The sequence below is a fragment of the Phyllobates terribilis genome, unplaced genomic scaffold, assembly GCF_046119375.1.
Source record: "Phyllobates terribilis strain yellow unplaced genomic scaffold, ASM4611937v1 Scaffold_10__3_contigs__length_209671492, whole genome shotgun sequence".
Lineage (NCBI taxonomy): Eukaryota > Metazoa > Chordata > Amphibia > Anura > Dendrobatidae > Phyllobates > Phyllobates terribilis.
In genome coordinates, this window is record NW_027362770.1 from 72,066,200 (window position 1) to 72,092,815 (window position 26,616).

A 26,616-nucleotide genomic window follows, 5' to 3' on the forward strand; every position below is an offset into this window, starting at 1 on the left:
CTGAGTTTTTCCAACAAGATGGTGCACCACCACATTATGGGTGTCAGGTCCGAGCATACCTACATGAACAGTTTCCTGGAAAGTGGATTGGTCATTGTGGGCCAGTTGAATGGCCACCAAGGTCTCCCGATCTGACCCCCTTAGACTTTTATCTTTGGGGTCATCTGAAGGCAATTGTCTATGCTGTGAAGATACGAGATGTGCAGTATCTGAAACAACGGATACTGGAAGCCTGTGCTAGCATTTCTTCTGCGGTGTTGATATCAGTGTGTCAAGAGTGGGAGAAGAGGGTTGCATTGACAATCCAACACAATGGGCAGCACTTTGAACACATTTTATAAGTGGTCATAAACTTGTAAAAAACTCATGAAAGAATAAAGTTACGTTAAAACCAAGCACACCATTGTTTTTCTTATGAAATTCTCAATAAGTTGGATGTGTCACATGACCCTCTTCCCATTGAAAAAAATAAAGTTGGATCCAAAATGGCCAACTTCAAAATGGCCGCCATGGTCACCACCCATCTGGAAAAGTTGTCCCCTCCCATACCATTCCCATTTTATTTAGGTGTATCCATATAAATGGCCCACCCTGTACTTAATTTTTGCATATAGGGAAGTTTGCTTACAGGTCTGATGGGGAACAAAAGACACTCTTCTAACGAGAAAATACAGCTCTATGGATACATGTGGTATGAATTGTTCATGTATTGATAGATAAAATCAATAAATAAGTGATTTCATTAAAGGGGTGTTTTCAAGATGGCTCTTGAGGAGCGCACAGCTTTACTGGTGGCTATGCGCTTCTGAAGGTAGACTGCTCGGACCGGGCTTGGACTGTGCAGCATGGGAGAAGAGGGCTGAAGCAGGTTGGATGCCGCCATCCTTGCGGATTGTGAGTGGTGCATACAGGCTGTAAAGCATAGTACAGAAAAGGGTAAAATTGCAATGTGCTTGTAAAATCAAGCAACTTTGCAATTTACCCCTTGTTAAAGATCCTGATCATTCTCAAGCACAGAGGGATTTTTCCTTTTATCAAGTACAACTTGTTGCTTAGATTACTGGCCTCCCTGCAGGTCATCGTGGCCGGTTACCTAGGCAAGGAACAGTGATCAATATTGATAGTTAATTCACAATATTTCGGAATTTTCGTCTCTACTCTTTAGAAAAGTTGATTATGTTTGGGTAACTTGACATAACTACAGTATATAAGAATGTGTTTTTATATATATAATAATAATATTTCATCCGCTATGGCAGGTAAATATTTGCTTTTTATTCTATAGGTGCTCACAGACCTTCCCAAACACCAGATATTCCAGCATTTTACCCTATTCCCCCAGGAGGGGTCGGACAAATATCCCCTTCTATGGGTTGGTGAGTATCCGCTGCTCAGAAGAGATTTATTCGTTATAGACCTAAATAATCCTCATGTTTTTGGCAAATGCTGATAACCTGTTCATTCTTCTGATGATTAACAATGAAATAGAAAGTGAATGAAGTTTACACGGCCACCGAGACTTCTACTACCAAAGTAAACCAAATCATACCCATGTAGGACTGACATGAGAAACCTTAGGTAACAATGACATAAGCCCAAAGAACCTCAATTTGTTAATCAAATTAATGACAAGCCAAAATTGCCAACTGGACACCTAGAAGAATGCGTTACCTGCATTTTTTAAGCCACTCTTCTGTTTTTGTATTCCGATATTCGTTGATGTGTTTTGCAGCAAAATCTTCCAAATAATGCACATGGTTCATGAATTTTGTGCAAAATCTTTATTTTTGTCTTTAACCTTTTTTAGAGACTTATTTGCACAAAAAGTCATATACTCCATTAAATGTTGCACAATTTGAACAAAAAGTTTAGTCGTATGTTAAAATAACTCCAAAGGGGAGAAATTTAGAATTTTGTGACTTTTTAAAAAGATCACAATTGATTAGTCATCTGAAAACATCCAGACCCCAAACTACGCCTACAATGTCGGACATTTAAAAAAAAAAATGAACACCTATAAAATAGGCTTCAAAAAAGTGAAAAACGCCAAAAATAAGGCAAAAAAACATGCGCAAATGCAATGTGTTGAGCCCTTGGTTTCTTAAATGGTCTCTGTGAGTTATACAATCTGTTTTTAAAGAGAATCTGTCAGCAGGTTTTTGCTTTGGAATCTGAAAACCGCAAGATTTTGGGGTAGAGACCCTGATTGCATCGATGTGTTACAGGACTGCTTGGTGTAGTTTTAATAAAATCCCTGTTTTCTCTGTAAACATAGCAGAGCTCAGAATGCTGAGCCCTGTATAACCGTGCCAACATCTCTGATTGGCAGTGTGCAGACGAAGATACCAATCAGTGGTGTGGGCTAGATCACACAGATTAGCTGGACTGCCTGGCATGGGCGAGCTATTGTATTGAAACTACAGCAATTTGCTGTGCAAGTGACACATCCCTGCAATCAGGGTCTCTGATCCTATATTTTACTGCTCTCAGATTTCAGAGCAAAACCTGCTGACAGATTCCCTTTAAGTAGAGGTTAAACTGCTATTGCAATGTGAACACTAACTGGCCACTGATTTGAAAGTGAGTCATTTGATTTATATGGCTCTACACAGTCTTCTGGAATGCAGACCTCAATTTGGTTATTGCTATTAGAGATGTCTTTTCTCTTTCACCTCAAAAAAATCTTGAAGGGAATCTGTCAGCAGGTTTTTGCTATGTAATCTAATAGTAGCATAATATAGAGACAGAGAGTCTGATTCCAACAATGTGTCACTTACTGGGCTGCTTTGTGCCGTTTTGATAGAATCCCTGCTTTGTCTGATGTAGATGTAGTAGAGGTAAGACTTCTGGGCTGTGTATACCCCTGCCCACATCCCTGGCTTGCAGCTTCCTGTGCACACTGTGCATTGTCAGCAAGCTGCCAATCAGTGTTGGGGGCGGGGCTACACAGATTAGCCTGACTGAACTGCACCTTAGGCATTGATAATCTCCTGCTGATAAAACACTTTGTCTTGAAACTACAACACACAGCCTAATAAGTGACACATCCCTGGAATCAGGCTCTCTGCCTGATTAAATAGCAAAAATCTGCTAAGAGATTCCCTTTAGTAATGAAAATGTCAGTGCTAACCAATTTTTTTATTTATTAATTTTTAGTGCACGGCATGTAAAGATTGATTAAATTATCAGCATAAAAGAAATGCATTTCAAAGTAGTTAATATTTTTGGTATAGCACTAGTTCCTATTGAATTTCTACAATTCAAGGAGGAATATTTGGAATGGCACAATAGAGTGCTAAAAAAGATGCCCCAGAATTGGTAATTAATAGGCTAGACAAGTATTATCTATAACAGACATGTCACGCGACTTCAGATTTGCCCTGGATTTATGGGCCGTAAATGTGTTAAAAGAATAAAATAAGCAACACTTTCCTATTCAGTCCTGCACTGTCACAGCCCGGCTTCCCTGGTGGTTCTAGCTGGTCCTGCCGCAGTCAAGTACGTCATTCACGTGACCCCTAAAGCCAGTCTTTGCCCTTGCATGTTTGACACATGACCACTGGGCCAGTGAGCAAGGTACTACTCTCTATGTGGTTGTCACATAATAATGTAAAAAAAAATTATCAAATTATATATCAGTGCACTTCCAAATAAAAGTATATCTATATTCAGGAATATCCAAGAATTTGTGTTACGGGAAACCATTTAAAGGTAATAAACTACACTTTGGCTGCAGTTATATCTAGAAGTACAATAATCAGAGGAGAGCTAAACAAACAGTGAATTTGAGAAGTTAAATAACCATTTTCACATCAGTGCTCAAAGGATAGTGGTACGAGAATGGGGAATTTGCTGAAACAAGGGGATTTCCCTCTACAGAGTCTTAGCCTAGCGTGCGGTTTGGTGCTTCGGGCAAGTGGGACCATTTCCAGGTAATATGATGTTAATAACCAGCTGAGGTCTACCACGTATAACAAGAAATAATGGAGATCCCACATGAGTGGGTATCTAAAAACATAGGTCCACTCAAATGTAGTGAAAAACTTGTACATGTGCATTTGTCAGGACTGTACAAATCCAAGGAGCCAGATAGTCAATGCACTTAGAATCTACAGCTGGTGACTTTTTGTCTTGTTTCTATTCATGTGTACAATCCATCTTCTGTTTGGTGGCACATTGAGGATGGAATCAAATGAGGTTCAACCCTCTCTGGATTTACCTGGGTTTTTGGCTTGTTTTGTAAAGATTACTGGTGGTAGTGTGGCGATCAAAGGAAAGAAATAAACATACTACCCACTAGTATCAGTTGCTTGCTGTAGCTTTGCAGCTCTGATGAGCTCTGGCAAACTGAAAATCAAGATGTTCTACTTACCAGTCACCTATCCCTGCAGTCAGTCAGTGGCTATAATCACATTTATTATACGTTAAAAAAGAGCAGAAAAAACACTTTCATTTTACATGAATTTTCAAGGGGTGTTCTCATGTTATTAAATTGCGTTAGTTAGACAGCATGACAATAAGCAAGTTTGCTATTGACTTGCTTTTAATACCTGCCGTCATTCTCAAACTATGAGAGCTTTTATCTTATATAGTGACCATCAGACCCAAGTGTGCACAGTAGTTACATTTCAGGAGAGGAGTTAACTCCTGAGATACCAGGTACCTCTATACAGCCCATTGCTCACCTCTTCCCCAACCTCTCATCTCCTGACCTGTTATCAGTCCTGCAAATCCTGCAACTCCACCAGGGTAGTTTACAGAGCAGTTCTCCTGAACAGTTCTCACTTTCCCTGAGCCATGTGCTTGTTCAAAGGCCCCGTTATCTCAATATAAATATATGGTGAAAAGAGTGTCGATTTCAGAACAAGCACAGCCAGACTTAGTGTGTCATAGCAGCAGAAGCGCCAGCAGTTAAACAAATCTATGGAACCAGAACTGGCACTCAGAGTAGTGCGTGCCCCACCCAGAAACAAAGAAGTGAATGGTTGTGCAGCAGTGTGCTTCTGAACACACAAGTTGAGAATAACCATACAAAGAACAAACATATAGTTGAGGCTGGAGCTACATGGAGACTTTTTGTACTGTTACTTTCCCATTTTATGGAACTAAAGGTACAGTTTAGAAGAATACTTTGACATCATGATACTTTTGTAGAGTGCTCCCTTCATTCAATTGCAAAAATTAGAAATACAGCACCAGAACCACCATCAATACAGGAATTCATCACCAGAACCTTTATTTAGTATATGAATACATTCACCAGAACCAACATCAGTACAAGAATACATCACCAGATCCACCATTAGTACATGAATACAGTACAAAAACCACCATTAATAAAGAACCATCATCAGTGAATGAATACATCACCAGAGCCACCATTAATACATAAATACAGTATATGAATACATTGCCAAGCTTAGTACAGCAATCACTTGTAATGTCTGGTCAGCCACATACATATTTGTATTGCTTTAACCTGCAACCCCCAATATGTCCTTAACAATGATGAGGAGATATTGGGATTTGTTGTTAACGGCCATCATCGGACTGCTGACTATAGAGGAGCCACAATACTAAAGAGACGTAGTCCATATCACAGATAAACATTTAAACCCAGGTACCTTTTTATAGGTGACATCTTTGATTCTTTGCATTCCTTTGTCTAGATCATGTCCAGACACCATGATGACATCTCATCTCTGCAGACTTCCATTTTTTTCGGTTTTCTGCAGCCCATACCAACACTGTGTCATAAGTGTTATTATGCCCTCTTTATGAAAATAAGTGTCATAATGTCCTTGAATAAAAATTTCTACCTTTCACTGTGCTCCTGAAAAAATTAATTGCTCCTTACTGTGCTTCCTGGCCTTTCCTATAAAATATGAAATTTAAAACTATCTGTCCTTATTAGCTATAACTTCCACACTGTACCTATTATAAGTGCCCTCCACATTGTCCACTTTCCATACAGGGCATCTTCTTCACATTGGCCCCTCTCTATACTTTGCCCCATACTGTGCCCCCACACCCATACTGCTCAGTCTCTATACCATGTCTACTCCTTAGTCACCCCACCTCCATACTGTGCCTACATACTGTCTCACCACGCTGCCCACTCGCTATACTTCCCCCTCACACTGTGCCCACTGCCCAGTCTTAATGCTGTGTCCCCTCCTTACACTGTCCCTCTCTAGATACTGTCCCCACACACTGCTTCCTCTCTATACTGCCCCCTCCATATTATCCAGTCTCTGTGTCCTCTCACACACCCCACCCCCTCACCATATTACTGCCATTTTCTACTCCTCTGCGGCACAGGAGTGATACCAACAGTGTGATCAGTTAACCTAATCACGCTGCTGTATGTTGACTTGATCCTGGAAGAGCCTGCTGTCAGATTTCATATTTTACTCAATCTGAAAAAGTGCTGTGAGACTGTCTTTGACCTATTCTTCGTGCTGACTCTCAGTTGAACAAACTGTTCGTAGAATAACCGAATCCCAATTCCAGAGGGTGGCAAAATGCTACCCGATGGGCGTCCCTCAGCTGGCTCTACCTGGGGCAAATGCCCTGCGCCTGCCTCCTACATCCCCCCAGTTTGACCCCCTCTTTGAAATATACATCCATTCAAACCTTTTATATCTTTTATCTGTTGCTGCATTCCCAAGTACTTAGCAATTTCATTCATGCGCAAATAAGGCATTAAATACTCTTGGTGCAATGGATTACTTAAGGAGCCACTGCCTCCTGAGGTTGTTTCCCCGCCTAACACTAGCCTCTTTAGCTTGAAAATTATATCTTGCTGTCTGTATGATGTCAGACGAAAGACAAGGAAATCCGGCCGTGAGCAATTAGGCTAAAGAGGCTGGAGCAGGACAGTGAAAGAACTTTAGGAGGCAGAGGTTCCTAAAGTGCTCTGTCACACCCAATGCATTTAATGCCTCATTTGCATATGCATTACAATTCCTAATTGCTCAGGAATTTTTTATGGGTGGAAGCAGTAAGTATTAAGGAATTTCCTCTCTTGCTGTATTAGCATAAGTGGCTGGCTGATATCTAGGTATATATTGTCTAACAAGCACATCCAGCATCACATCCCTAGTAATTTGTGTATATCGGATTGAGACTTCACAGGACATAACCTTCCCTTTAATTGTTACAAAGAACATGTTAGTAAAAATAAGTTTAATCAGGCCCACTCTTTAATGCTTTTGTACACTTGTACTGGTGAGAAGTGACTTATTACACTGGGATATTAGGGAGATGGGCTGATTCCCAGATCATGAATTACATTCATCACGATGAGAAAGGCTCCTAAAGATGTGGACAAACCATGTCAAACTGAAAGGAAAATATACTTCCCTTCCTATCCATCAACCTTGATTTCCAATTGCACTAATTAACATGTCAGACTCATTTAGGGTGAAGGTGTGAAGGCCTTAATCCTTTTGTATTCTAGTAATTTGTCCCATGGAGTTACAAATGTCACTGTTGGATTAACTTTGCGCATTTCTGTTTTGCTTTGGGACGGAATGTGGAACTTCAAAGGGCGCCGATGTTCTGCAGCGTCGGGTGTTTGTTGGTGTGATCACAACATACATGATTAACTTTTAAGTAGTGTGGGAGTGATTGTACGGTAGTATGACAGGCTGTAAACAGAATGGCAGCACGGAGGTAAACGCAGGCTAAACATGACAGCCGAATTATGGCATTGCCGGGACACATAACTAGTGCTCACACTGTCAAATATGTGTGGTATGACAGGGGAGAAAGCGTTCCCAATACTGGTCACACAGCGTCTGGATTGTACAGACAGCAGATTATGTAGTATGAGAAATAGCGGTGGAACAAAGACACAAGGTAATTTGGGGCCTTCTCCATTTTGAGATGCTGTATTGTTGCGGGGGTATTACAGATTGTACTGCTTATTCTTCTATATATACTTTATTTTGTTACAGGATTGCAGACTTTTTATTTTAGCCGCGCAGTGTAGTGCACATTCCCAACTACCGTATTTTTCGGACTATAAGACACATTGGACCATAAGACGCACCTAGGTGTTAGAGGAGGAAAATAGAAAAAAAATTTAAGCAAACAATGTGGTCATGATGCCCTGTTAAGGGAGGGGGGGTCTGCTGCTGACACTGTTATAGGGGTAATGTCCTCCAATTCTGTTAATATCCCCCATCCTGATATATATAAGATATACTTTATTTATCCCGGAGGAAATTGCGGTATCACAGCAGCAGAACACAGATCTCGAACATGACACATATGATAACATAACATTTGGAATGCTTTAGACATTGCTTTTCAGACATTTGTTAAACACCCCCATAGCTGTTGGAACCCCCTCCTTCCTGTTATACGTGGCCCTCATCCCCATCCTGGTATGTATGGCACCCCTCATCCCTCTTCCTGGTATGTATGGCACCCCTCATCCCTCATCCTGGTATGTATGGCCCCCCTCATGCCTCTTCCTGGTATGTATGGCACCCTTCGTTCCCCATCCTGGTATGCTTGACACCCTCTGATCCCCATCCTGGTATGCATGGCACCCTTCACCCCTCATCCTGGTATGCATGGCACCCTTCATCCCTCATCCTGGTATGTATGGCCCCCCTCTTCCTGGTATGTATGGCACCCTTCATCCCTCATCCTGGTATGTATGGCCCTCCTCATGCCTCTTCCTGGTATGTATGGCACCCCTCATCCTGGTATGTATGGCCCCCCTCATGCCTCTTCCTGGTATGTATGGCCCCCCTCGTTCCCCATCCTGGTATGCTTGGCACCCTCTGATCCCCATCCTGGTATGCATGGCACCCTTCATCCCTCATCCTGGTATGCATGGCACCCTTCATCCCTCATCCTGGTATGTATGGCCCCCCTCTTCCTGGTATGTATGGCACCCTTCATCCCTCATCCTGGTATGTATGGCCCTCCTCATGCCTCTTCCTGGTATGTATGGCACCCTTCGTTCCTTATCCTGGTATGCTTGGCACCCTCTGATCCCCATCATGCTGCACGCAAAAAAAAAAAATTATACTCACCTCCTCTCTCCTCCAGTGCTGTGTCCTGCTCTGCTGCAGACCGGGATCTCACTATGTGAGCCGCGCATGGCGTAACTGTCATGCGCCCTCATACTATGACATGCTGTGCCAGAGTAGTCACTGCTCCCCACGCCGGGACTATGGACATTGGGAGCAGTGACCATTCATTCTCCTTAAAAGCGTGCACAGTGTAGTCACCGTGCTGCTCCTGCTGCCGCTCTGCGGTCTGTGTGCCTGCTATTAAAGACCATGAATATTCATTACAACCCACTCCCATGGGCGTGGGGAGCAGTGAATATTCATTTTCTTTAGCAGCAGGCACAGTGTAGGATGCAGCAGCGGGGCTACTACCTCCTGTGCCCCGCTCCGCTGCCGTTCCCCCCCCCCCCCACAGCCACAGTATATATATCAGACTATAAAACGCACCCCCCACTTTCCTCCAAAATTTTGGAGGAAAAAAGCGTGTCTTACAGTCCGAAAAATACGGTACTTGTTTTCCATCTCCACTTTCCTTTGGCACCTGAAAAGCTACAGCTGTCAATCAAGGAAGAGGGACAGAGGAGGTGGGAAGGAGCACTGAACTACTTGATCACGCCAATCATGCACTTAGCAGTCATTTTGTGCTGACACAGGACCTTGTATCAAATTTTTCATATTGAGCTGGACACACAATATAACAGTGGCTGAAGAGGAATAAAATGTTTTTTGTTTAGCTTTGTTTTTTAATTCCACCTCTCCGTTGCAAATATATTGGCGTTCAAATAAGTTACCTTTTGTTAAATTCAAGTGGGTGTTATTAGATAGCAACTCATTCAGGGAGAATTAGAACCAGCGAAAAGAGCCCTGGCTGAACGTGGAGGTGGATCATTTGCTCTACAGCACCATTCATTCTTTATGGGAGTGCCGGAGATTGTTGAGAGCAGCACTTGGCTGATCTTCTGCACTCGTATTAGAATGAATGGAGAGGCGCATGATCTACCTTCTCTCCAATTCCAGATTGGTGGGGGTTAATGTTGTGCAAACCCAGTGATTGGAAAGTTATTCCCTGTCCTTTGGATAGTATAAAGCTTTCAAACTTAAGAACACCCCTTTAAGGTTATACAAGAACAGGCTCCCCCATTGCTGGCATCTGTCATTTACTCTTAAAAACTGTTCTATTTCTGGGAAAACATTGGGCATAAGTACTAGTCCTTAGAGTAGACAAAGTTAAAATGCACCAAATTTATCATGCTGGTTGGCAAATCTGGGGTATTTTTGTCTTTAGATCGTCTAATCAAAATTCATTCCACCTTAATTGTCTTACTTTAGTAAATTTGGTTAATTTTACAAACACCCTCATTTCTAGTGTGTAGTGTGGAGCAAAATGGGTGTAAAACCCTTAATAAATGTGGCACATGGCCTGTGCACCAGAATTCTGGCTCATATTAATTAGTAAATCTCCCCCCATTGGTTAGAAAGGAGTAGGGAATAGGAAGAAAAGCTATTGGAGTGGGTCTTGTATGGCTTCTCAATGCCCAGTTATGATTGCCGGTTTCAATACACACATGAGTTGGGGAGACACTGGAGGAGAGCTGTTCAGATAATTCTTCTTCCTGTCCCTGACTCCTTTTGAGAGGGTACCTATCACCAATCTGCGGCTGCCCTTTTATTTAATAAACAGTGGGCAGCGCCAGTTTGGTGACTTCTCTAGATATAATCCAGTAGAAAAATTCATCAGAAGTAGCCTGACTTTTTAGCAAAGTCAGGCCCGAACTTCTGAGTTGTGGGATCCTGTCAAGAAGAGCGGGATCCCACAACTCTCTGGGGTCCCTCTCACAAGATGCATGAATTGAGCATGGCGTGTAATTTTTTATGTTACTGAATAGTGACTGTGGAGGGTTGTGAAATCCTGCTCTTTTTTTCCTGGATTCTCACAACCTTGAAATTGCAAGCTGACTTTGTAAGAAAGTCTGGCCTGGTAGTCAGTAACTTGGGTCTACCCGCTGTTGTATTAAAGGGAATCTGTCAGTAGGTTTTTGCTACCTCATCTGAGAGCAGGGTAATGTAGGTAAAGAGAAACTGAATCCTATGATGTATCACTTAGATTACTGGGTGCAGCGGTTCTGACAGAGTTTTTAGATTTAGCAATATAGCAGGGCTGAGAAAGCTAACCCCGCCCCCACCAGGCTGTGTATCTACAAAGTCCATAGACAGTGAGGTGCCTATCACAGGAGGGGGCGTGTCTGACAGCCACACAGGCTGCTGTAGTCTAGCAATGATAAGCTCCTGGTGCTAAAATAATATTTGCAAGTAAACAGCACAAAGCTTGATAAGGGAGGCATCGCTGAAATCTGTATTTTAACCCCTACTTCATGCTGTCTTCATAATACATGGCAAAAACCTGCTAACAGATTTCCTTTAAATATAATGGGCAGCCCCAGGCTGGTGATAGGTACTCTTCGCAGTGTGTTTTCTCTAAAATGCCAGTGTACCCGATTAAATCATGGCTGACTATACAGAGACAGCCTGTGCTTGTTTTGTGCTGTCAGGGTTCCCTATAACCTTAATGCATTATGGTGGAATTCTGGATTATTCTGTAATTTTCACACACAATGTATTCTGTGTTCCAAAAATGGGAGCCACCTATCCCAATTCTATTTGGATAAATTTATCAATAATATTGTGAATCATTAATTCAAAATGACTCCTTTATGTTTGAGACACCAAGTTGACTCCATGGATTGTTTTCTCCCACTCGCAGGCAAAGTCAGCCTGTCTATCCCTTATCTTCTTGTGGATTTAGACAGCCATATTCACCAGCATTGTCTACAGGTGCATCATACTCCAGGTGAGTATCGGACCAGTGAGACAGCGCCTCCCTGTGTTCAGTGCTTTGCAGCTTCCAGCGCTCCAGCTTTTTCGCCATTTTCGTCCATCGTGCAAGTTGCAGTTGATACTAGCTTTTCCGTGTTGCCTTTGTATCGTCCTAATGTCCGCCTCTGAAAGATTGTCCACTTCAGTTTCCCTATGCAAGTAAATGAGTGCAGCAAAAGGAGCCGGCTTTCCAGCATTCTCTTGCAGATTTTATGTCTTGTGCGTTTCTATATTTTGCTGTTCCTCTTACGTTCTTGGTTGTGTTTAAAGCCTGAGGCCATCTTTGTGAGTGTACAGGAAGACACCGAATATTCCATGCATATGTTTTCATAATCCGTTCTTTCACTAGCAGACCTTTTACATGAACACACAGCATTTGTAGCCCTTCATTCATATAAGGAAAGTTCTGCGTAGACTATGCCATAAGATATAAAAGGGCTGTAAAGCCGCTTACTTAGTTTCCTGTTTTTTTTAAAATACATCCAGCATTGGTAACCTCGAATGATTTCATTCTGGTTGTCACAACTACGTCCATTATCATGCTTTTTTTTGCCTATACTACACTTTCAAATTTAAGTTTCAAATCAATTAAAGAGAATCTACTAGCCGATTTTTGCTATGTATTTCGAGAAAAGTATGATGTCAGGGCAGAGACACTGATTCCAGTGATGAGTCACTTAGTTTAGTGGCTGCAGCAATTGTGATGTAATCACATTTTTTTCTCTGCTGAAAATCTAGCAGTGTTCTAAATGCTGAGCTCTGTATAATTCCACACCTCTTACCGTCTTCTGTGTACCCTGTATATTGACAGAAAGCTGCTAATCAGTGTTAAGGGCGGGGTTTCACAGGAATAGGTGGAATGAGGCCACTAATCCTCTAGTGATAATCCCCTGGTGATAAAACACTATTTTTATTGATGCAACAGCACACAGCCTAGTAAGTAACATGTCTCTCGAGTTAGAGTCTCTGCCACTACATCACGCTGCTGTCAGCAGGATTTCATCCCCTCCCAGCAGGATTTCATCCCCTCCCAGCAGGATTTCATCCCCTCCCAGCAGGATTTCATCCCCTCCCAGCAGGATTTCATCCCCTCCCAGCAGGATTTCATCCCCTCCCAGCAGGATTTCATCCCCTCCCAGCAGGATTTCATCCCCTCCCAGCAGGATCTCATCCCCTCCCAGCAGGATTTCATCCCCTCCCTCAAACTAGTTATATGTGCTTATAGCTCTTTCACAGGTAAAGTAAAGTAAAAAAACTCATTGTGGGAGCATAGCTGTCATGCAAGGTGAGGGAAAGACTAAGTGCAGCACGACGGGAAGAGGGGGAGGAAGCTCAAACACTAGGGAACAGGGGAGAGGCAGATCTGATAACACCCTGTCTCCCCTAAGGTCCCTAAGTAGATTCCGCACCTATCGCCCAGCAGGAAACCTAATCCCTGACAGCCCCTAGCGATAGGCCCTAGATAGGGAGGGGACAGGGTGAGCACTAGTCAGCCCCCACTGCAACTAAAGACAAATGGGTAAACAGACAAGGGAATACACTTAGCTGACTTAGAAGACACCAGAGACATTATGCCAACTATCCTCCAAAGGAATTTCAAAAAGACAATAGCCAACTACTAGTAATCCAGTCTTGGACAGAGGACAATAGAGCTATCACCGGCGACTCTCTGGAGAGACTGAAGGTATTTAAACATCCAGCAAGGGTGTGTAAATTAGCAGCAGAAGGTGGAGGTCACTGCTGGGTCCTAGAAGGAGAATGATATCACTACACTACAGAGATGAAAAGATCAAGAAGGTGCCTGCAGAGCTAAGCGCAATGACCTTCTACAGCTGGATCCAGGATGACTGTCTGTCCCACCTGACACACCCGTGACAATAGCCTTACATGGGAAAGATGGGTGGATAAGGATGCTGGGCACTGGAGGGGGCCACACCCACCCCAATATGTACTACACAAAAAAGAAAAAAATAGGACCCGCACACCTTTAGTATTAATTAATGCACTGGTGCACAAATACGCTATGTGGCAAAAATAAACATACACTGTGCGTCAGTACACTGCAGCTAATGAATACATAAACTCCAATATTGCGGCAAACATTAAAAACGGAAGAGTTTTTTGATCAAAGAGCGCAAAAGCCATCCAACCACATCAAGGTGACATTTTAATATGGATGGACATTTAGGTGGCTAGGGACCATCCACATTAAAAGGACACCTTGACTTGATTGGATGGCTTTTGCACTCTTTGATCAAAAAACGCGAAGTACCTTTTACATTTTTAACGTTTGCAGCAATATTGGAGTTCATGTATTCATTAGTAGCAGTGTGCGGACGCATCGTGTATGTATACACTACCGTTCAAAAGTTTGGGGTCACCCAGACAATTTAATGTTTTCCATGAAAACTCATACTTTTATTTATCAAATGAGTTGCAAAATGATTAGAAAATATATTCCAGACATTGACAAGGTTAGAAATAATGATTTTTATTTGAAAGAATAATTTTCTCCTTCAAACTTTGCTTTTGTCAAAGAATGCTCCCTTTGCAGCAATTACAACATTGCAGACCATTGGCATTCTAGCTGGTAATTTGCTGAGGTAATCTTGAGAAATTTCCCCCCATGCTTCCTGAAGCCCCTCCCACAAGTTGGATTGGCTTGATGGACACTTTTTGCGCATCATACGGTCAAAGCTGCTCTCACAACAGCTCAATGGGGTTGAGATCTGGTGACTGCTCTGGCCACTCCATTACAGAGAGAATACCAGCTGCCTGCTTGTTCCCTAAATAGTTCATGCATAATTTGGAGGTGTGCTTTGGGTCATTGTCCTGTTGTAGGATGAAATTGGCTCCAATCAAGCGCTGTCCACTGGGTATGGCATGGCGTTGCAAAATGGAGTGATAGCCTTCCTTATTCAAAATCCCATTTATCTTGTACAAATCTCCCACTTTACCAGCACCAAAGCAACCCCAGACCATCACATTACCTCCACCATGCTTGACAGATGGCGTCAGGCACTCTTCCAGCATCTTTTCAGTTGTTCTGCGTCTCACAAATGTTCTTCTGTGTGATCCAAACACCTCAAACTTTGATTCGTCTGTCCATAAAACTTTTTTTCCAATCTTCCTCTGTCCAATGTCTGTGTTCTTTGGGCAATGGGCAATATTTCTTTTTATTAGCCAGTCTCAGATATGGCTTTTTCTTTGCCCTGAAGGCCAGCATCCCGGAGTCGCCTCTTCACTGTAGACGTTGACACTGGCGTTTTGCGTGTACTATTTAATGAAGCTGCCAGTTGAGGAGCTGTGAGGCGTCGATTTCTCAAACTGGAGACTCTAATGTACTTGTCTTGTTGCTCAGTTGTGCAGCGGGGCCTCCCACTTCTCTTTCTACTCTGGTTAGAGCCTGTTTGTGCTCTCCTCTGAAGGGAGTAGTACACACCGTTGTAGGAAATCTTCAGTTTCTTGGCAGCTTCTCGCATGGAATAGCCTTCATTTCTAAGAACAAGAATAGACTGTCGAGTTTCACATGAAAGTTCTCTTTTTCTGGCCATTTTGAGAGTTTCATAGAACAAACAAATGTAATGCTCCAGATTCTCAACTAGCTCAAAGGAAGGTCAATTTTATAGCTTCTCAAATCAGCCAAACTGTTTTTAGCTGGGCTAACATACTTGTGCAAGGGTTTTCTAGGGTTTTCTAAACATCCATTAGCCTTCTTACACAGTTAGCAAACACAATGTACCATTAAAACACTGGAGTGGTGGTTTTGGAAATGGGCCTCTATTCACCTATGTAGATATTGCAATAAAAACAAGACGTTTGCAGCTAGAATAGTCATTTACCACATTAACAATGTATAGAGTGTATTTATGATTCATTTAATGTTGGCTTCATTGAAAAAAATGTGCTTTTCTTTCAAAAATAATGAAATTTCTAAATGACCCCAAACTTTTGAACGGTAGTGCATGTTCGTACATTGGCCACATAGCGTATTTGTGCACCTGTGCATTAATTTAATACTAAAGGTGTGTGGGCCCTATTTTTTCTTTTTCTTAATTTTTTCTTTTTTTGTGGATACTTTTCCTTTGAGTTCATTGAGATAATAGCGCAATACAAATGTTTGTTGGTGTTGCGTTAATGTTCCAAAGTTTTACTTAGCCCACGTGCACATGTTCATTATTTGGTCAGTATTTTACATCAGTATCTATAAGCCAAAACCAGGAGTGGAACAATCAGAGGAGACGTATAATAGAAACGTCACCACTTCTGTATTTATCACCCACTCCTGGTTTTGGGTTACAGATACTGATGTAAAATACTGACCAAATACTGAGCGTGTGGACCTGGCCTTAGAGAAATTTTACTGCAATGGAGGAAATTATCTGTATTTGTTTCCATGGTTACAGACTACAAACAAACCCTGTGTAGTCAAATCTTTTACTTGTCTTTCATCTTTTTTCTATTTTTTAGTCGCATAGCTTTTTCTTTAGCATAAGAGAACCTACCCCTACTTGCTGGCATTCCTGGCGCCGATTCTGATTGCTAATCTGTGTGTGACTTCCTGCGTGAGTGGCGCCACAATGACGACATTACGATACTAATAAGAGGCACGGGGTTGCCAGCATATAGTAAGAGCTTCCACGGACCACTGACGTGGCCACTGTACCAGGGCCCTGCAAATCTTTTTGCGCAAGGCTAATGCCGAGCCTGCCCGACAAGCCATGATGGGTACAAGGCAGGAGAAATCCTACATAGCTACCAGGTGCTTATAGAACATGAATATACTTGTCTAGCACTATCCATCAAAGTATAAAACATTAAAGTTTTATCTTTTCATTTTGAAATATTCAGTCATAAGATCTAGGACATCCTAGCACACATAGTGATGTCAGACCTGAGGAAACATGGCTCCTAATCCTAGCAAAGAAGAGGACTGATGGGAGGAGAGTGCGACTGCGAATTCTACAACTATGTATATCATTATTTATTTCTTTTTGATTTGAGTAGTGTTCACATCCGTGCAGTATTTCTCCATTTATAAGAGTATGGAACTACTTTCACACCTAGCTTCCATCTATCATACTGTTAGATAACCCCTTTAAATGTGGGTATAGATACCCACTGCGTATTACTTATCAGCTCAACTTTTTTCCCCGAAGTACTATAAAAGGTGCGGGATTTCTCATTTTTTAAATTTTCGCAGTCGATCAGTGAACTTTATCATTTGTGTAGTATCTCCACCTTGTGGCGCATTCTGGCATTACACATGCTTCTATTTTAATAAGTTGAAAACTTCTAGTAAAACTGCATTTAGTCTTGCATGCAAAAGATAGGGAAGCATACAGTAACATGCTTGGCAATCTTATAATCCTGCATCTGTTCCTGCCACATAGGGCATGTCTCTATTGTAATTGTCTTTCTTCAATTCATCCTTTTGCAAGAAAATGACGTTTGTGTACTTATTACCCATGTGATTTATTATACCCCCGAGGAGGATGCAGAAAACGATGCTACCTTTGGGGTTCTATCTGTTTTAGTGTTTGGTGGATTTTTATTTTCCAGATTTGTCATAGATTTCACAGTTCAAATGAACTGCAAAATTCATCACAAGTGAACATTGCCAAAAAGTCAGAAAACTTGCCATCTTGAGTTTTTGTTTAGTGGTATTTGTAACATACCTGGCGGCGTCCTTGCATGGTGGTCCATCTCCCACTGTGCAAGAGCGCGCACTTGATCTCCAGTCCAGAATGTCTCTCTGGCTTCCCTCCATGCTGTCTGTTTGTGTCTGTTTCTGCTGCTTAAGGGCGGCGCCCGATCACTTCCTGCTTTTTGTACCTGCTGTGGGTCACACCCCTTTGTGCGTCCTCAGCCTATTGCGGTCTGTCACCTGGTATATAACCCAGCTGCTCCAATCAATCCCTGCCTGAGCATTGTGCTTCATTCAGTGTGTGCTTGCACTCTGAAGGTGCCAGGTCCCGTTCTGTGTTCTCTTGTCTGCCTATCCTGGAGGCTGTATTTCCAGGCCTGTCTGAACACGCTCCTAGCCTGTTCCTCCCGCCTTCTAGGGGCTGATTACCTAGACCCGCTCCTGTATCTTGTCTGTCCTGTCTGAACACGCTTCTTGCCTGTTTGTCCCACCTCTCTGGGGGCAGTATTCCCAGACCCGCTCCTGTATCCCGCTGCAGTGTCTGTCTCCTCCGTACACTCAGTTCCAGTCTGAACTCTCTCCTATCCTTTACCTGTTTTGCCTCTATGTCCGTTCCCTTCCTTTTTCTGCAGAGTCTGAACTCGTGCCTAACTCCTGCTTGTTGTCTCTGTACTCCCGTTTGTGAGTTTGTGGTCCACTCGCTACTTCACTGCAAGTACCCTGTGGGTATCTGGCTCTGCCTTTCTCTTCCTGTCTGTTCCGTGTGAACAGAGCCCTGTCCCCCCTGCTCTGGCTCCTTTGCTCACCGCTCCGGCGGTTCTAGCCTGCTCTGGCTCCTTTGCTCACCGCTCCGGCGGTTCTAGCCTGCTCTGGCTCCTTTGCTCACCGCTCAGGCGGTTCTAGCCTGCTCTGACTCCTTTGCTCGCTGCTCCGGCAGCCTTGCTCCGCTCTGACCCTTTTGCTCACTGCTCTGGCAGCCTTGCTCCGCTCTTATCCTTTTGCTCACTGCTCCGGCAGTCTCGCTCTGCTCTTATCCTTTTGCTCACTGCTCCGGCAGTCTTGCTCCACTCTTGCTCACCGCTCCAGGCGGCCTCGTCCTGCTTTACTCTTGCTCACTGCTCCGGCAGTCTCGCTCAGCTCTGACCCTTTGCTCACTGCTCCTGGCGGCCTTGTCCTGCTCTACTCTTGCTCACCGCTCCAGGTGGCCTCGTCCTGCCCTGCTCTCGCTCACCTCTCTGGGCGGCCTCACTCTGCTGTGTTTGTCCGCCACATCTGTGGTTCTGTTCCTGAGTCCCAATGTGTACTGGGTCCTATCCCGCCAGTGTCCCTACCTGCTAGTGCCTCCCTGTCTGCACTCTAGCTGTGCTTGCCTGTACCCCTCTGCCTGTATTGTTCCTGAGTCCCAGTGTGTACTGGGTCCTATCCCGCCTGTGTTCCTACCTGCTAGTGCCTCCCTGTCTGCACTCTAGCTGTGCTTGCCTGTACCCCCCTGCCTGCATACCCGCCTGCCTGCATCCCAGTCGAGCCAGCCTATACCCACCAGTCTGTGTGCCAGCCTACCAGTCTGTTCCTGTATTCCCCTGTGTGGGTCAACAGCCGTGTCCGGGGTCTGTCCTGGAGTAGCACCTGGTCCCTCTGCTCGGTTCCTCCTTGGTGCACTGGCGTCGTATGCCGTCGTGCGACCCTGGTCGGATCGGGTGAATACCTAGTTACGCCCCTCCAGGCATTCACTCTCCGGCACGGTCCAGTGGAATCACTACAATCACATGCACACGCCGCTCAGCCCGGGCGTGTGCATTACAGTATTCATTATTTTTTTTTTGTTTTGTTTTAAATCCGACAATAGAAATGGTGCCTGTGTATATAATGTTATGTGAGTGATATAAAATTGACAAGTTGGCACACATTAAGCCTCTCTAATGCAAAAACTGTGATCTGTAAGGAGAACAAATGGTGAATAAGGGATCTGTGTAAGCGTCTTTTACTACCGTGACAATTTTTCATTAAAGTGTGACCTTGTGTCTCAAGGGATATTGGACTGGAAATGTTATATTTGACTATAAGAATCGTATGTTGAGATAAATTCTTGTTAAAGGTTTCGACCATTTGTTAAGCCGAACAATCAACATAGAAGCTTCAGATTAAGAGATCATTGGTATAGAAAGCGAACACGTGACTAATAACCATAGGAGATGATGTGCTAATTCTAAATCCCAGGCTTAGTAGAAACATGGAAGCAAGTAAGTAAAGGGCTGCTGCCAGCCATAGAAGGCAGGAAAAATCTTCACATGTACGTCCGATTGAAGATCATCTATTCATCACAAACAGGCAACAGACATTTTCTTGACTGTAGAAGAATTAATCTTTAGGAAATGCTTTGTTTTTAGGTTTACGCATCCCCTAATGCTTGGCTCCGGAGTTCACACCACGGGCATCCCTCATCCAGCCATAGTGCCTCACTCAGGGAATAAAGATATGGAATGCTATGATCGGGGCATGTAAGTCACATGCTGCTAGTTGTTTGGTTTTTCTATTGTTATTATGAAAATATTGTATTTTTTGTAAAATTCTTAGATAAAATTCATTGTGTTCCACTTACATGCCCTACTAGGACATCGTAGAGGGTGGTCCTCTGCTCAGGACCCTAGTCATAGCCAGACTGGCTGTGGACTTCATTATAGTAACTGCGTCTGGGGAAAGTCTGTCTTACCCAAATAATCCCTGGAAATGGGAACTAAATGGCAGAACTGGTTGTGTTGAGACAGTGTGGATAAGGAATGTAGAAAGCTCTTTTTATACAGCAGCTGACGCAGCAGTCTGGTACAAAACTGCTAGTTAATGGCAAATCTTACACCATTAATGGCAGAACACTGGGTATTGGATATTGCCATTGTTAGGCCTCCCAAGAATGTGTGGGCTGTGTGCTGACCACCATTGGCTTGCACCATTTTATGGTATTCATAAATATAATATTCATTACAGGGATGTAATCTGCCAATTTTTATTTGCTTTGATTCACAGACAGAAACCTGGTCCTACTCCGCATGTGCAGCATGGAGCTCCACTGCTGTGACCAGGAGATGGCCATGGTATAGGCTATCTACCACTAGCTCCAGGTCACAGCAGTGAGTTAGCATTCAGTAAGACAAGGTAGAAAACCTCTTCATACCTCATCACCCATGATATCTCCAGTATTAGATCAGGATATCCACTAGGAGCCGGAACCAGGTTGAGGTGTTGGCAATCTACTAGTGCACCATCTTACAGCAAGCATGGCAGGAGCAATCACAATGAAAACCCAGCCAGACAAATATAAAATATGTAAAAAAAAAAATTGGGGATCATTAACCATTACCTTAGTTAGGTTACCTGCACTTACACATATCCTGATTCTATATCTTGGCAATATTGTGTGAACACTGTTTCTGTACTTTGGTGCCATCTTGTGGCCATACTTTATTATTGACCAACATTGTTCCTTTAGATCAGGCTTCATTATTAATGAATATTTCTTCCATTAACTTTGGTATATATAATGATTAATTATTATCCCTACATGTTCTTGCTTACATATATTACTCACCATTGATCTACTAACTTTTATGTATTGTATTGTTACTGTTTGTCATTTTATAAAATTATATAGTTTACCGTTTGAGAAATAAAATTTATACCTTTTTATAATTCTACTATGACTGACATTTCAGTGCCACTCACCCCTGGGGGTCTATTGCTCCACTATTTTGTAGGATTTATTCATTTGGGAGTTGCACTTTCCCTATTGGTATTATGGTTCTTATGCATGATTTTGGTCTTTTTCAATATCATGCAGACTACTTTCAAAAATAGAAGTCTTAATAGTTTGCCTATTATAAACTGATAATGTGAATGAACAAAAGAGTAATCTATATCAAATCATTTATTAGTGGGACCTCCCTTTCCCTTCAAAACGGCATCGATTCTTCTAGATATACAGTACAGACCAAAAGTTTGGACACACCTTCTCATTTAAAGATTTTTCTGTATTTTCATGACTTTGAAAATTGTACATTCACACTGTAGGCATCAAAACTATGAATTAACACATGTGGAATTATATACTTAACAAAAAAGTGTGAAACAACTGAAAATATGTCTTAGATTCTAGGTTCTTCAAAGTAGCCACCTTTTGCTTTGATGACTGCTTTGCACGCTCTTGGCATTCTCTTGATGAGCTTCAAGAGGTAGTCACCGGAAATGGTTTTCACTTCACAGGTGTGCCCTGTCAGGTTTAATAAGTGGGATTTCTTGCCTTATAAATGGGGTTGGGACCATCAGTTGTGTTGTGCAGAAGTCAGGTGGATACACAGCTGATAGTCCTACTGAATAGACTGTTAGAATTTGTATTATGGCAATAAAAAAGCAGCTAAGTAAAGAAAAATGAGTGGCCATCATTACTTTAAAAAATGAAGGTCAGTCAGTCCGAAAAATTGGGAAAACTTTGAAAGTGTCCCCAAGTGCAGTTGCAAAAACCATCAAGCGCCACAAAGAAACTGGCTCACATGAGGACCGCCCCAGGAAAGGAAGACCAAGAGTCACCTCTGCTTCTGAGGATAAGTTATTCTGAGTCACCAGCCTCAGAAATCGCAGGTTAACAGCAGCTCAGATTAGAGACCAGGTCAATGCCACACAGAGTTCTACCAGCAGACACATCTCTTCAACAACTGTTAAGAGGAGACTTTGTGCAGCAGGCCTTCATGGTAAAATAGCTGCTAGGAAACCACTGCTAAGGACAGGCAACAAGCAGAAGAGACTTGTTTGAGCTAAAGAACACCAGGAATGGACATTAGACCTGTGGAAATCTGTGCTTTTGTCTGATGAGTCCAAATTTGAGATCTTTGGTTCCAACCTGTGTGTCTTTGTTCGATGCAGAAAAGGTGAACGGATGGACTCTACATGCCTGGTTCCCACCGTGAAGCATGGAGGAGGAGGTGTGATGGTGTGGGGGTGCTTTGCTGGTGACACTGTTGGGGATTTATTCAAAATTGAAGGCATACTGAACCAGCATGGCTACAGCATCTTGCAGCGGCATGCTATTCCATCCGGTTTGCGTTTAGTTGGACCATCATTGATTTTTCAACAGGACAATGACCCCAAACACACCTCCAGGCTGTGTAAGGGCTATTTGACCAAGAAAGAGAGTGATGGGGTGCTACGCCAGATGACCTGGACTCCACAGTCACTAGACCTGAACCCAATCGAGATGGTTTGGGGTGAGCTGGACCGCAGAGTGAAGGCAAAAGGGCCAACAAGTGATAAGCATCTCTGGGAACGCCTTCAAGATTGTTGGAAGATCATTTCCGGTGACTACCTCTTGAAGCTCATCAAGAGAATGCCAAGAGTGTGCAAAGCAGTCATCAAAACAAAAGGTGACTACTTTGAAGAACCTAGAATATAAGACATATTTTCAGTTGTTTCACACTTTTTTGATAAGTATATAATTCCACATGTGTTAATTCATAGTTTTGATGCCTTCAGAGTGAATGTACAATTTTCAAAGTCATGAAAATACAGAAAAATCTTTAAATGAGAAGGTGTGTCCAAACTTTTGGTCTGTACTGTATATAGTTATAGTTATGGTGTGTGTGTGTATATGTAAATGTAAGACGCCACTTCCGGAACCTCTCTGGGCTGTGGCCTTCCAGTCTGGAGTCTTTGCCACTCCAAACTCCACAACAGAGAAAAAATAACAGGACTGAACATTTAAACTTTGCTCAGCCACACCCTGGGGTGGAGGTATGGGGAATGACGCCCCTCCCATCTCTGTCATTCCTATAAAACCACGCCCTTTAAAAGAGTTAACCCCCCCCAGCATATAACATGCTAGCAGAAAGTTTATTGGTTCTAGTTCACACAGGCTAGCAACCTGCGTGACACATACCCCCCCTCATATACCATACCAGTGGCTCGGTCACATATCCCCCCCCGCCCAAAGCCAGGGGTTTGGGCACCTTCCGATACGAGACAGGGCATCAGTGTTCCTGTGTAACTTCCTGGGCCTATGCTCTACATGAAAGTTGAAGTCCTGAAAAGCTAGGAACCATCTAGTTACCCTGGCATTTTTACCCCTCTTTTCCCTCAACCATCTCAACGGGGCATGGTCTGACACGAACTTTAAACTTTCAGCCTAGTAGGTAGTATCTTAGTGTATCTACGGCCCACTTTATGGCTAAACACTCCTTTTTTACTATTGCGTAGTTTTTCCTCGCAGGACAGCTTCCTGCTCAGAGAATGGGATGTTCTTCCCCATTTATCTCTTGAGAGAGTACGGCTCCTAGATCAACCTCTGAAGCGTCTGTCTGGACCACAAACTCTTAAAGTCTGGTGTTACCAGGACTGGCTGTTTACACAGTGTTGACTTCAACAGTTGAAACACGGTCTCTGTTTCCTCTGTCCACTTCAGCATGGTTGACCTGGTGCCTTTTAGGAGATCCGTCAGTGACGCAGCCATCATGGCAAAATTTGGGATAAGCCGCCGGTAATATCCCACCATTCCCAGGAATGCTCTTACTTGCTTCTTGGAGAGCGGTTGGGGCCAGATCTGGATTGCCTCCACTTTATTAACTTGCGGCTTTATTTCGCCTCTCCCGACAACATAGCCCAAGTACTTGGCCTCCTCTTTTCCAACGGCGCATTTTTTTTGATTTATTGTAAATCTCGCCTTCCTTAGAGCATCCAGAACGACCTGTAGTTTAGGTAGATGACTAGCCAAGTCTGGGCTAAAGACTACAATGTCTGCTACTAATACACCTGTTACAGAAACCAGGCTCGCCAGGACAGCGTTCTGCAGTGAAGCTGCGCTCAGGGTTGCCAACAACTTTATTTTTTTATTTTTTCTGGAATTTCTGGAGTTGGCCGCTCTTGTTGCGCTCTACTGTCCTGTTGCTTCCTGCAATGTGTATTTCGGGGGTGAACTGTACATGAGGAGACAATGGGGGCAATGAAGGACACTGCACATGGGGTGCTGGATTTCATTTGGAGAAGGCTGATTGACAGCTCTGCTCACATGCACCATCTTGATCTGCTATTTTGAGGACAGGAGAGTCTGTGAGGAAGATTTGCAGGAGGAGAACCTATACTACATACTGACACCTACATGTGCTAAGTTTTAGCAGAAAAGTTTGTCATTTCAAAAATGTGACTAAGAAAAATTATCCATGTCAGGTGAGGATTGGAACTTTAGCAAAAACTTTCGAAAGGCGTCTTGTTTTTGCAGGATAATGCACCACCCACAAGTCTCATATTATCCTGCACTCAAATTGAAATTGTTAGTCATCTATCATATTCTCCTGATTTGTCCCCATCTGATTATTAACGTTTTCCGAAAATCAAAAAATACCGGTAGTGATCGGATGTAAATTTACAACAAATGAAGCGGTAATTGATGCTGTGGGCTCAGGATCTGCAGATCAGGATAGCCATTTATTTTCTTACGGATGACAATTACTTTTTAACAATATAAGTGACAGAGTGGGTCATGATCTGCCTCACTGTCTACACTAAGCGGATGTCTGACCCATTCTGTTGGCTTTACGGTGAGTTAAGGCCCCCAAATACATTAGATACCTGTTGGCCGAACGATCATTCAAACGTCATCTGTCCTGGAATGAGTCGGGAGACCACCATACAATATCGGCGGGATCAGCCAAATGGTATATTCTAATGTGTATGGGGGAATTGACTTTTCACTTGTGGCAGGACTTGATAGATAGAATATATTTATAAGTATATGAATGTATATAGTTTCATGTTTAGGAGTTTGTATACATGGTCTGTATACCTGTCTGTTTTATGTATACAGGAAATCTAACAGCTGATATATACTGTCCGAACCACGGGCAGCATGTATCAGACATTGGCTTCATCATTTCAGCCAGGTATGTTTCACTCTGAACCACTGCAACCGTTCATAGAAAGACATGTATATAAATGTCAGCTAGGGACCATGGCTCTTGGTTGACTAGTCAGAGGTTGGACCTTGGCAGCTTCTCCCTGCCAGACTCCCCCTTGCGTAACAGTTTTCTCCCTATACACATACATAGGAAGAGACCTATTGAATAAAGAGAACGAAGTGAGGAAAAGCTGCCGAGACTGGTGTCTTGGACTAGTCATTCAAGTGGCATAGTTGCCAGCCGGCATATAAAGGGAACCTGTCACTTGCCCAGAAATGCTATTTACCCATAGATATAGTGGTAATCTGCATGTAAATAGTGTTTAAACCATGCCTGTCCAGCCTACTGGAGCAGTGGCTACCGGGAAAAATGAAGTTTTGTTCTCTATACAGCTGCTCGCTTACAGTCATTTTAGCGGTTACTGTCACCACTACACAGTGAGCGTAATCACTCCCTGGCACATTGCTTGCCAGCCAGCTCTCTATTGTGTGTGCAGAGTTGGCAGTCAATCTATGTGCCAGTGAATGATTACAGCACGATCACGGTGTAGTGATATGACTCAATGTGAGCAGCTGTATGGAGAAGAAAAGTAATTTTCTCCTTGTTGCCGCTGCAAGCATGGTTTCAATGCTATCTACCTGCAAATTTCCACTGTATCTATGGGTAAATAGTGTTTCTGGAGGTGACCGGTCCCAATATGGCTTTCCTCTGAAATGCTGTAGTATCCCACAGGTCCACTAGGATTCAGCAAGCTGCAGGGCTTTATCAAAATTCCCTTGTGTGGACAACTTATTGAGTTCTAATTCTGAAATGGAAAAGTTCCTTTAGGATGTGTGGCATATTTCTGGGATATGACCTCACCTCCTAATAGGTCAGGTCCCAACTTTGCTATAGCACAGCTCTAAACCAGCTCTGTGGTCCCGTCACAAGTAGGGTGGTCACTACCATTGATCAGAAAGTGATTGCTTTCTCCAGCCATTTTTGAGGGTGACGCTAAAAGGACAAAAAAAAGTTTAATTCAAGTAAGCTAACAAAAAGTATAGACTAATATATAGGTTTTTTATTTATTAAAATATTTTTTTTTCATAGAAATATTCAAATATCTACAAATAGCAAGGACGTGTACAAGTGA

General features: G+C 43.0%; 1 protein-coding gene across 15 annotated transcripts in view; it reads left to right on the plus strand.

Annotated features, from left to right (window-relative positions):
• TCF7 (transcription factor 7) overlaps nucleotides 1-26,616 on the plus strand; it is a 167,375-nt gene that overhangs the window by 100,564 nt on the left and 40,195 nt on the right. For 11 of the 15 annotated variants that reach the window (XM_073649581.1, XM_073649575.1, XM_073649580.1 and 8 more), the window contains 3 exons: nucleotides 1,286-1,376; nucleotides 11,794-11,880; nucleotides 19,941-20,051. In XM_073649581.1, coding sequence (XP_073505682.1) covers nucleotides 1,286-1,376; nucleotides 11,794-11,880; nucleotides 19,941-20,051 — 289 coding nt within the window. The remainder of the gene's footprint in view (nucleotides 1-1,285; nucleotides 1,377-11,793; nucleotides 11,881-19,940; nucleotides 20,052-26,616) is intronic. The other 4 variants (XM_073649579.1, XM_073649578.1, XM_073649583.1 and 1 more) reach the window with 2 other exon arrangements.